This window comes from Barbus barbus (assembly GCF_936440315.1).
Source record: "Barbus barbus genome assembly, chromosome: 1".
In the NCBI taxonomy this organism is placed as follows: Eukaryota; Metazoa; Chordata; class Actinopteri; order Cypriniformes; family Cyprinidae; genus Barbus; species Barbus barbus.
Window position 1 is genome coordinate 38,739,002 of NC_136729.1, and position 12,978 is coordinate 38,751,979.

Genomic DNA, 12,978 nt, shown 5'->3' on the forward strand with positions numbered 1-12,978 from the left:
GAGATCAGCGGTCATGAAGCGCACTGGAAAGGGACCTGCAGCAGGGGGGTGAGGAGCGCGTGGGCACTGGGCACGTCACCTGATCCTGACAGATCCGCATCAGAAACTCGCGGCACTTTCCTCCTTGGCTCGAAAGAGGCTGCAGAGGAAGAGCGCGGCAGAGCTAGTTGGGCGAGTTGTCTTTGTTGTCTTAGGTACTCTCAAAACCCCATCAATAGCTATGTTTACATCCACTTTTTTATGCAAGTTTTGGGATATTTCCTAAATTCCTACATAAAATATTAAAATGTGCGTATGAAATGTAGATGCTAAATTGTGGTAGTAGTGTTTTTGTTGTTGGTGGTGGGTTTTTTTTCTTTTTTTCCAATAAAATATGCAATAAACAAAGTTGGAAACGCATTTACCAAATAAGTTTCTTGATGTGCAACAAACTCACTGACTCCTCAGCAGATCATGTAATTGGATAAAACCAGCTCACCAGTCTCATTGCCCACCTTCTCGAATGATATTTTAATCATTTTGGAATGTCTGGGCCAAAGTCTGTCATCCAAAATGATTCTGAGGTTTCTTTCAAACAAATACAGGGAGGTGCGGCAACTTTATCATTATAAATGGCCTATTATTACAATGAGTCACTTAATTATTATTATGGGTGGAAAAACAAACTTGGCAAGTAGCTTCCCATTATGCTTAATGCAACATCTGTTATTTTATTGTTTTGAAACTTTTGATTGAAAGTGTTAAGTGAGGCTGTACCAATGTAAGCGTCATAAATGTACTATTTTCTTTAACTTTCAGTAACTTTCAATAACTGTGATGGAAGAACAAGAATGCTCTTTCAGTCCGTTGACAAGCGGTTTGAGGTGAACACGGATGGGACTGTAACGCTGAAGAGACAAGTGACTCTTCATGAAGGTCACAAGGTGTTTTCTGTGCACGCTTGGGACTCTTATGGCCAGAAGCACACAGCATCTGTCAAAGTTGAGCGTGTCCACCATCATAAGGGATATCACATGGATATGGTCATGAACATCTCCTCTCCAGAGGTACAAACATATTTCATGCAAGAAACTGCTGTGCAATACAGTGCAAGCCTGACCTCTACTGGGCACTTCAGTTTGTGTGGTACTTTAAATTATGTATTTAGTAGTTATTCATTTCTGCACAAGTTTACTATTATTATTATTATTATTATTATTATTATTATTATTGATGTGGTAAATTCTGTTGAGTCTGCAAAAACACAAAGTGAGTATGCAGATGTGTTTTTTTTTAATGCAGTGCTAAAACCTAATGCTTTCAACTTCCTAAACTTTTGACACTAACCTGTATTCTGCATTTATTTTACACCGTGGAATAATGTAAATCTAGCCAGGAAATGAACAGTTCTCAAATTACCATAAATTGGTTTATTAAATGGCAGCCCAAAAATTTTACTCCAAATTCCTAGATTCCCTATTACCAGAACAATTTTCTCCCTGTGTCAGTGTGCATTTATGCCGGGTACTCCGGTTTCCTCGCACAGGCCAAAGACATGTAGTTTAGGTGAATTGAAGATACTAAATGGTCCCCCTCCTACTAGTGTGTATAACAGACTTGTGTATAGATTGACTTGTGTATGGATTAACTGGTTCTCGCCATGAGTATAGCCATAGATGATGGAATGGCATTAAGAAGAAAAATTAACAAACCAGAACAATTTTAGGCATCAGTAGCTGTGACAAACATTTTGATATTCAGAAGTTTCAAGATGCCTTGGTCACACACGGAAGTCAGGAAATGCCAGAATGTTGTTTTTCATGTTTACTACTGCAAAATGTGCCGTCTTTTTTGGGGGGTAAACAAAAATAGATTGTAGTTAAGTGTCTTTTACTAACATGTAACTAATATTTCTAGATGGAATTGCCCTCAGATCAGGTTCTGACTTTTCCAAAGTCTTCAACGGGTCTAAAGAGAGCAAAGAGAGGTTGGGTTATCCCTCCGCTCCAAGTACCTGAGAATAGCAGAGGTCCATTCCCAATGAAGCTGGTCCAGGTGAGTGGAAATCATGAAAGGACCGTTCAGAATTAGACGGATGAGAGGGAGGGAGGTTCGTCTGTCATTGACTTTGTTCCCTAACTGCTTTCTGTTTAGATAACGTCAGACTATTCTCAGGAAATTCAATTGGTATACAGCATCACAGGTGAAGGGGCAAATGAGATTTTCACTGTAGACAGATTTTCAGGGAAACTTTTTGTGACTCAGCCACTCGACAGAGAAAAAAAAGCTGCATACAAAGTAAGTTGATTTTTAGTCTCTTAAATGTGTAAAATCAACATTTAGTTCTTGGTGTATTTGAGCTTTTAACTGTCTGTTCACTCTTAATTCTTTGAAAACTGACCTCTTTTAATCAGAGGAAATGGCTTAAGTTTTCTTTTCATGTGTTCGCACGAGACCTTGCATTTTTAAATTTGTATATCTACTAAAGATTAAGTCAGATTTCTTTAGAACTACACTTAAGTATCAGTGTCTCAAAGCTACTAGACACTGACTAAAGTACTTTAAAGAAACTCATTGAGTATTTGCCTCTTAACATACCCAAATTTTCTAATTTCTTTAGCTTATAGCCAAAGCTGTAGGACGTGATGTGAGTAGTTTAGAAGAAAAACCAATGGAAGTTGTCATCAATGTGATCGACCAAAATGATAATAAGCCTGTGTTTACTCAAAATCCTTTTAATGGACATGTTCATGAAGCTGCTAAAAAAGGTGGGTGTATGGTGTAATTTCTCAATAAAATGGCTTTCAGCTATCTGCTTTTACCAACTAATTAGTTTTTATTCTCTCATCAAAGATACTGAGTTTATGACAGTCACAGCCACTGATGCAGATGACCCAGACACAGACAACGGTATAGTCAACTACAAAATTGTCAGCCAAGAGCCGCCATCTCCAAAACCAAACATGTTTGATATCAACATTTTATCTGGAACCATTCGTGTGCGAGAAACGGGCATGGACAGAGAGGTGAGAAGTGATATTTGATGAATCGCAAAGTGGTGATATTACTTCATGTAAACTAACTCATCTGCTATCTTCCTTTTCAGCAATGGCCCAGATATACTTTGTTAATTGAGGCTGCTGACACGAAAGGAGACGGTTTGTCAACCACTGGCACAGCTGTTATTACAATTACTGACATCAATGATAACCCTCCTCAGTTTGAGCAAACATTGGTAACGTATATGTATTTAGAACTGTTTTACACTTCCACTTGTAGGTGTTTGAACATATTAATTCTTATATAAACACACCATACATATCTTTGTTTTAGCACGTCGTAACCGTCCCAGAGAATAAAGTAGGGCATGTAGTGGCCAAACTTCCAGTTACTGATGGAGATGAAGTTGGATCATCGGCCTGGTCAACTAAGTATCGGATTATTAGCGGTGACAAGGGAGGGTTTTTCAATGTCAGTACTGGACCCAGCCAGCTGGAGGGCATCATCACCACTGTAAAGGTACTGTGTGTTGCTCATTTGTTTGCCCAGGCAATTGGTTGTGTTGACATTCTACAGTAAAAGACACTTTCGTTTCCATTTAGCCCCTGGACTTTGAGAAGACCAAGCAGTACATTTTGTCTGTGATTGTCGAGAATGACGATCCATTTGTTGATTCTTTGCCCACTTCCACTGCCACGGTCACGGTGAATGTAGAAGATGTGAATGAACCTCCTGAGTTTAATCCAAAGGAGAAGGTTATTTCCAAACTTGAAGATACACCAGTTGATACTGACTTGGTTACTTATACAGCCACTGATCCAGACATTGGAAAGTCACAGAAGATCACGTAAGATATGAAATATATTTGAATATTTCCTTGTTTTGAATGATTTTTCAAGACCAGGGGTGCACGAAAGCAATGCTAGTAGATCACGCTTTAGGTCAGTGGTTCTCAACTGGGGGGGGACGCGAGAACTTAAAATCAGTATATCAGCACAGATCAATATAACATCATATTTCTGCTTGAACACAGCTCAGTATATTTACGTAGTTGAATAGAGCGAGTGTTTTATAATGGATGCTCGTGTGTTTTGAAGTTTGTGAGGATCAGTGGTGTTCATGTACATATAGACATCAAACGCTCCAAACAGATTGTTCTGACAGAGGAACTATTATTCACTGATGGTGTCGAGCCGCCTTTAGATCGCAGAGTTCAGAATATACATACTTTTGCATTTAAGTTGTATAGAATATCTGCAGTGACATTTTTGCAAAGTATGTTTGCAAAAAAGAACATGACATGTTTAAATCTATCTTGAGTTTGCTTTGTTTAAAAAAAACTTGCATGAAAATACAAAGGTTTTAGTGAATAGAAGTTTGAGCTTGCAGTATTGATTTGGAGAGGAGGGGGTCTTGGAGTAAAAAAAGTTTGAGAACCACTGCTTTAGGTAAATGCAGGCACGGTTCTATGGGGGTACTAAGAATTTAACATTTTATTATTATTTTTAATAAAATTAATGCAATATAAAGATGCATCATATCAAGCTTTTTTTTAATTTAGTTTATATGCATTTTATTATTTATTTTTCACTTGGTAGATCTCGGTGAGTTTCTCATTTGAAAAGTAGACCCCCAACACAAAAAAAAGTGAGGGCATCTCTGCTCTAGAGGTTTGCATGTTTCACCTCCATAGATGTACTCTTCATGAATTCAGACTCTTTTTTTATATATATATACATGCTCTAACTTTCAAACAGTTTAGGTGTGAACACTTAGAAGACTGACTAGATTCACTTCACTAGTATAACTATTGAGAACCACCTTCCCACTGTCAACCTTTCTACCCAGCCATCAAACCACAGCATTTACTTTAAATAAGTTTAAACATTTTTAAATCTCCATGCATGTCTGGTCAAACCAACATTTAACCCTTAAATGCATGAATGTTATCACTATTACATATTCGGGTCTTTAGCGACCCGGACCTATATATCCAGCACGGATGGATCTCTAACTGCTCTTGATATTTTAAGAACAATTATAGAAGAATAAAAGCATATTTCGATACCTTTTGAAACTTAGAAGGGTTGAATTTGAACAGATGAGTGTACCATCGCCGTCATCAGAGCACACTTCCACAGTGCATTCAGCATCTGGCTCATATGATCTCAAACATATTCGCAAAACTGCCATTTTCAGTGACTTCAAAATCAATCGTTTGATCGCTGGCAGCTTATTCACCACATCCACCATCAAATGACAGTTACATTTGTATTTTATGGCATACAGTTATTGCTCTGCAGTATAGCCATTCAAACCAGTTACATTTTTGCTTATGATATTCTTTTATTTTATGCCTGCGTTAAAATTAACTAAAATAATTTTATTCAACAGTTTCCTCTCTTCCGCATCAGACTTTGGTGCATGCTCAAGACAGTACCACAATGCATGCGTGTGCTTTCCTCTGCTTGCAAACAAGCCACAGCACATCCAGATTCTATGTCAGAATGACTGAACCTACGTCAGAAGCACCACACACGAGTCATGGTCCTCTTGTGAATGCACGGCAGAGACTGACACTGAAGAGAAGAATTGTTGAATAAATATTTTCTTTCATTTCTCCCAAAAAGTGTTCTCGTAGCTTCATAACATTGCGGTTGAACCACTGATATCACATAGAAAGGACATCGTTACAATAGTCTATGTTTCTGGGCCTTGAACGTGGTAGTTCCATTGCTGTCTATGCAGGATAAGAAAGCTCTCTGATTTAATCAAATACTTTAATTTATGTTCTGAAGATGAACGAAGGTCTTACGGGTTTGGAATGAAATGAGGATGAGTAATTAATTACAGAATTTCAATGTTTTTTCCTCTTAAGTTGTTCTTTATGAACATTTCTAGTTTTAACTTGTATGGTTTTTGTTCCTTCCAGGTATAAAATGGGAAATGATCCTGCTGGCTGGCTAAGTGTGTCTCCAGAGACTGGAGTGATTAAAGTCAGAACCGTTATGGATAGAGAATCTGCTTATGTCAAAGATGGAATATACAAAGCTGTCATTTTGGCCGTGGATGATGATGGTAATTTGTGTTTCTAGGTAGAAGGAATTCTTGCAGCATAGCCTATTTCTAATATGTTTGTGCTTGTTTGCAGCAACATATCCAGCAACTGGCACAGGAACCCTGGTAATTGAATTGGAGGATGTAAACGACAATGCTCCTGTTATTACTGAAAGGAATATAAAAATTTGCGTGCGTCTGTGACCCATAGACATCACCAGACTCTTGGTCTCATCCTTTGAAATGCTTTTCCCAGCCTTTAATGCAGCCAATTCCAATTGTTGCTTGTTTTCGGGAGTTTCTGCCTATACTCTCCTCTCCAGATGGTGAAATTATATGTTCAATCGGATTTAAATCTGGAGATTGAGTTGGGCAATCTAAGACTTTCCATTTCTTTGCCCTTATAAATTCCTTGACTGAACTGGCAGGGTGTTTTGGGTCATTTCCCTGATGCAATATGAAGCACTTTCCAATGAATCTGGTGGCATTTTCTTGAATATTGGTAGGCAAGCTGGTTGTGTCCCCTTCCAAATTCATTCTGCTACTGTCATCATACATTAAGACATCAGTAAAGTTGAGAGGGCCTGTTCCAGAGACAGCCATGCATTGCCCATGCCATGACAACACCTCCACCATGCTTTACGGATGAGGCTGTATGCTTGGGATCATTTGCAGTTCCCTTTTTTTCTCCACATTTTTGCTTTCCCATCACTTAGATAAAGGTTCATCTTTGTCTCATCGGTCCACAAACACAGTTCCAAACTCTTCTGGCTCACCTTTGTGCTTTTTTGCAAATTCTACTCTTGCCTTTCTATTTTTGGTGCTGGTCAGAGGTTTGCATCTTGCTGTGTAGCATCTGTAATTCTGTGTCAAAGTCTCCTGAGGACAGTAGATTGTCAGAGCATCACCCCAGCTTTCTGGAATTGGTTGTTGATTTTACAGACATGTCTTTTAGGATTCATTTTCACAGCTTTTATGATTTGTCTGTCATCAACTACTGTTGTTTTCTCAGCCGATCAGGTCGTTGTTGGTTGTTGGTGTCACTGGAGGTTTCCAAACTCTTGATTTCTCCATGCCCTTTGTTTTTGCTAGAGCTCTAATTGACTTACTCTTTTCTTTTAGCATCCAAATTGCTTGCTTTTCTCTCAAAGTCAGCTCCCTCGTCTTCATCCTGGTTTGTGTATGTCATCAAATGCAAGATTTAGAATACAGAAGTAATGGATATAACTGATACGACACATTCCCTGCTTTTAATATCTGAAGAATTAATGCAACAGGACACAGCCGATCACTTAGAAAGACCTGTGAGGCAACTGTTCCAATACTCATGCTCACATCAGATAGAGGGATGAAACTCTAAAAGTGCTGAACTTCTTAGCTGGTAAAACATGTGTGTGTTGAATCACCCAATAATAAAATGTGACATTCTGTTGTTTTGTCTCATATTCATCTTTTAATCATATTTGTAAATGCCTTGACTCCACAGCCAACAGAGCATTTTTGTCTTTACTGTTCCAATACAGGGCACTGTATATACTGTATAGATATATATATATATATATGCGTGCTGTCAATCGATTAAAAAAATTTAATTGAGTTAATCAGTCATGGACTGATTCATCTCGATTAATTGCACATTTAAAATACTAGGATTTACCTGTAAATGTGTTGAACTAAAGAAATGCATGACAAACTAGTTTGAGGAAACAGATCCTCCAGTTTTATTATCTCAATTAACATTTCTATCACAATCTTATTTTAGAAATTAAATGTCTGCAAAAAGACAAAATGAACAGTCTCTACATTCTTGATCTGAAATAAATGTGTAACAAAACAAGTTTAAGGAAACAGATCCTTCAGTCCATATCTCAATCAATATAGGCCTATTTTAGAAATTAAATGTCTGTACAGAGACAAAATGAACATTCTCTACATTGTGCATCTGAGCAACATTCCTCCTGCTAACCAATCATACAATCTACTCTTCTTTCAGCTAGTTGCTCAGACAGACTAGCTTATTAACATTTTCAGATGACAGAGCTGACCTCTTCTTCTGCACAATGTGGCCTGCCAAAGAAAACAGTCTCTCACATGGCACTGTTGAGGCAGGTGTAGCCAAATACCTTTTTGCCATATGGGCCGGCTTAACATGGACACCTGAATGTGCTGACCAACACTGTAGTGGACATGTGTCTATGCTGACATAGGGCTCTGCCTTGTACCTCTCTAGACATTTATCTGTGGACAGAGTGCATGCTTCAGCAAAATGCCTTTCTTCCGTTTTTAACACCCCTAAAGTGAATGAGTGCAGATGCCAATTGTCATCGATTAGGTGTGCTGTTACACTGAGGTAGTTTTGGTTACTTACTGATGTCCAGTGGTCTCCAGTAAGTGCTATGAAAGTGCCTACTGCCAACTGATTAACTTTTTTAGTTTTTTCAGTGTTGTACAGTTCATTTATTTTCGTAACAATAGTTCCCCTCGAAGGTAACTGGTGTGATGGGTCTCCTGTGGCAGTCTGAATGATGTCTTGAAGCCCACGGTCCTGAACTATGCTGATGGGTCTGCAGTCTGTGGCGATCCATTTAGTGATGGAATTAGTTAGCTTTGCTGTTGTTGTTTTGTTGACAAGCTTGCCCCGGCTGCACTCATCCAGTGTCCTTTGACAAGCACGGCTTGTTGATGCTGTCTCAGCACTGGCATCTTTGCTAACATCTGCAAAAATATGTTTGGCCTGAAGATGGTACTTCAAACTTGTCGTGGTTTGGTGAAAGGACAGTTCATCACTACAATAAGTGCACACAACTTTGGTTTTATCCAAACTTTCATCTGGAAGCTTTTAATAATGAAACTTGCCATTCAGCAGACCAGGCGTTTTACCATCATATTGTAACACAGGCTTAGCAAAGCGTAAAATGATTAATTTGCGTTAAAATAAAATATTAACGCGTTAATTTTTTTTAGATTAATCGCATGCGTTAATGCTGACACCCCTAAGTTCAGACAACAAATCCATAAATTGGGTTTCTTATTAGATTTAGATTAGATTCTTATTAGATTAAATTTGGTTCACAGTAGGCTATAAGTAAATAAATTAAGTAAAAATACTGCTCCTCTTGGAAAGAAGTAAAATAGTACATTTTCCCATAGGAGTGAAAAAGGTCTTAAACTCTGAATATTTTCATTGATAAAATTAACTTTACACCATAGTGTAACTGAATATGTACAGTGAGTGCCAAAATAAGTGCAGTTTCCTCATATTCATTGCAGAAAATACAATTTACATTTAAATGTTTGTAAATATTGATTTGCTAAAATCTGTGAATGAGCTTATAAGAAACTTCTTTTAATCTTATTTCTAAGATGATATTTCTGCGGTAACAACCACACTTTTGACAATACGTCACAATACGTCACGACTTTTAAAAAACTTTTTTTTTTTTCTCCAGCAAATCAATTTTCCATTTAATAAAGTGTTCCAATGAGACAAAACAAAGTACAGTAACAATTTCTATTTGAATAGTATGTATTCTATTAAATAGTATGAATAGCTTTATTACTACTATTTAACCAACGTAAAAAAAAACAAAAAAACATTAACATCAAGAGACGCTGAATTGGGAGAATGGTCTTTATCAATACCTAACATGTGAGTACCTGAAGGGATTGAACCAATAACAATTGAGAACTCTCTTTGAGGAATTGGTATTTTACAATAAGAAATTAATTTGTTACGGAGCCGACGAGACTAGAGGCGAGCAGATCATTTGCAAGGCTTTTATTCAGGGACGTGGTCACAAAACAAGCAAGGTTCATGCAATGGCAAAAAGGTACAACACAGGCAAGACAAAAAGTAATCGTAGGGCAAGCGTGGTTCTACGATCAGCGAACAATATCTAACAGAGCAAGGCAGAGAGATAATCCAGGTACACGAGCAATAGTCCAAGCGAGGTGCAAACGGGGCCCGAACGGCAAGGCAAAGGGTTAATCCAGGAAACACAGGCAAAACACAGAGTAGCTATCGCTAGGAGAGTGATATATGCTAGACCAGTGCTTCCCAAACCTGTCCTGGAGGACCCCCTGCACTGCACATTTTGTATGTCTCCCTAATCAGACACACCCAATTTAGTTCTTGCAGACTCTACTAACGAGCTGATGAGTGGAATCAGGTGTGTTAGATAAGGGAGACATACAAAAGATGCAGGGCAGGGGGGCCTCCAAGACAGGTTTGGGAAGCACTGCGCTAGACAATACTCAGCGATCTGACTGAGGGAGTCCATGGTTTAAGTAAGGTGTGTGATGGGAATCAGCTGTGTGATTAGTGCAATCAGCTGTGTGTGTCGTCAGTGCAATGAATGATGGGAATTGTAGTCTGGGGGTGACGTGCAACAGTTAGTGTAGTGCAAGAGTCAATGTGGTGTGTGAGTGACCTCTGGTGGTGAGTGAACGGAAGTTCATAGACCGGGTTCGTGACAGAATGCATAAGAATGTTCCTTCTTTGCTTTATAACTGACTAAACAATTTAATATTGTTGTCAAATCAGTTCTTTAAAAAAAGAGATTTGTGTTTGTATAGAATGTTTCTATTATTTCATATGAAATAGCGATGCAGAGAAAAAATTATGCTTAAATAGGCTATTAATACGGAGAATAATAAGATTTCGGGGTGGGTGAAAAAAATTCGGGGTGGGAGGAAAAAATGTTTGTCAAATCTTTTGCGTTCTCTCGCAAAGATGTTTGCGTTCCCTGGCAAAACTTTGCGTTCTCTAAATATTTGCGAGGGAACGCAAACATCTTTGCGAGAGAACGCAAAGTTGCTCGAGGGAACGCAAAGGTTTTGCGAGAGAACGCAAAAGATTTGAAAAATATTTTTTCCCCCCACCCCAAATTTTTTTCACCCACCCGAAATCTTTCCACCACCATGAGCTCTAAGGGGCTCTGTATATTAATGACCAAGATATGAGTATTTGTGTATTTTTGTTAACTGCTTGAAAATTTGCATTTTCAGCATGGATGTGTGTACAATTTGCATTGTACAGTAAAAGTATTGTCAAGTTATGTTTATCACAGACTTTATTTTATTATTATTTTTAAAACCCCATCATAATTTCATGTTTATATTTCATGTTTATTGTTGAACACTTAACAATAAATATGAAACACACAACACTATCATACATTTATTTATTTAATACACATACTTATTACATTTCAAATTTGCACCTAACATACCTGTACATGCTAAATTGCCTATTTTGTATACTGTGTTTGTGCTATTTTGCACATTGTCTATTTTGTATATTGTATATTATTATTTTTATTATCTGTGTCCTGTCTTGTCACTGTCATTCTGTCGCACTGTGGAGCTTCTGCCACCAAAACAAATTCCTCATATGTGCAAACATACCAAGCTATTTCTGATTCTGAGTATAAAAACCCATTGCAAAACCTTGAGGGAACCAGCGGCGAACTAGTCTTTACAGTATTAGTCAGGTTTTCACATCACAACTAAAACACACTTATTCTCAGGGAATTCAACTGAAACCAGTTCTAAACCTTTTATAAATGTATTATTATATCACTTGTGTTATGTTATTGTACTGTTGTATTCACTATTTTATTTTCACTCTAGTACAATTTGTACTACATATACTAACATCACATATCACTTTTACTATATTTTTACTCTATTACACTGCACTGTGTCAGTGCATAATATTTTACCACACTGCATCCATGAAGGATTATCAGTTACATTTCTTATCGTTTGGTGTGGAGTTTATATCTGTCTCCTGTGATGAAAATATAAAAAACAGACTACCAGTGTGTCAATTTTTGATTTGTATTTACTGATTTTATTCCACTTTATCAGTGATGGTCAATTATTAGTACTTAAAGATATATTATTTTGATTTGTTTCCAGTATTTCAATGGGAATGAGCTGTGTTCTGACCTGGCACAAGAAAAGCTAAAATGTTGGGGTTGAAGACAGAGAAAGCAATTTCCACAAAGAAAAAACTTCATTTCATTTCATGTACATTAGATTATATTACATTTATATATCACAGTTATGCTAAATTAATATTAGAATTGTTACCAGAAAAAAAAATAGCAAAATCAACAAGTGTAAGCTATCAAAATTTCTAACGAAAATGTATTATTTTCCAAGCCTAACTAAATAACTGGAGATATGTTTTTATAATAACTAAATAACGTCCAGTATGTCTGCAGCCAGACCCTATTGAATAAAGTGGCTGCATCCAGTGTCCCATTCTGAGTTCCTGCTAGACAGATAGCAAAAGAAGATGGAGAAGAGGAGTGATATTGTGAACTCCTGAGCAAGAAGATAGTCAGCAGCTGTTAAATATCTCAGAACTCTTACTCAAGAATATTGCTTAAGGTAATTTATTTCCTTAATCATTTAGATCAAATTTTCCAAATCAGAGGTTTGCAGACCTCCAGGGGGTTTGTCAAAAAATGCCACCAACAAATGAAATTAAATAACAATGTATATAATTATTGTTATCAAAATGTAAATAAATACAAAATAACTAATTAAGATAAAATACATAAAAGTACAATTTGTTCTTGTACTTTAAATGTGCATGTAAATGAAAACACATCTTAAAATTACCTTCACACAATCACACAAAATGGCGGCGCGCACAGTCGCAGTGGCTTCTCTCTCTCCGCAATGTCGCAATGTTTTTGCACATCTTCGTCTCGTCTACCTGTCTTTAAGCGCGCATCCAGTCGTGAGTTTCTGCTCGATGTCGGCAGAATCTCATTTTTTGAGTTAAACTCAGCACACGCCGAAGAGCTGCGGGACCTCGGTCTGCTCCGAAAGCCTACTCCATCACCGACCCCCACTACTGCAGCTCGCCCACAACAGAGGCGCTACAAACGGCGTGAGAGGAAGCAGAAGAGGGGTAAGTGCGGAGGT

At 37.7% G+C, this 12,978-nt stretch overlaps 1 protein-coding gene across 1 annotated transcript; it reads left to right on the forward strand.

The window, feature by feature from the left end:
• Nucleotides 1–830: 830 nt before the first annotated feature.
• Nucleotides 831–7,461, forward strand: LOC306870319 (cadherin-1-like; the record flags this gene model as incomplete). The annotated part of the gene is made up of 10 exons (XM_079417524.1): nt 831–1,046; nt 1,897–2,034; nt 2,134–2,277; nt 2,600–2,747; nt 2,833–3,005; nt 3,086–3,214; nt 3,313–3,498; nt 3,582–3,826; nt 5,912–6,057; nt 6,131–7,461. The coding sequence occupies 10 exons, from the start codon at nt 831–833 to the stop codon at nt 6,238–6,240; spliced, it is 1,635 nt and encodes a 544-aa protein (XP_079273650.1). The 3' UTR covers nt 6,241–7,461.
• Nucleotides 7,462–12,978: the final 5,517 nt, after the last annotated feature.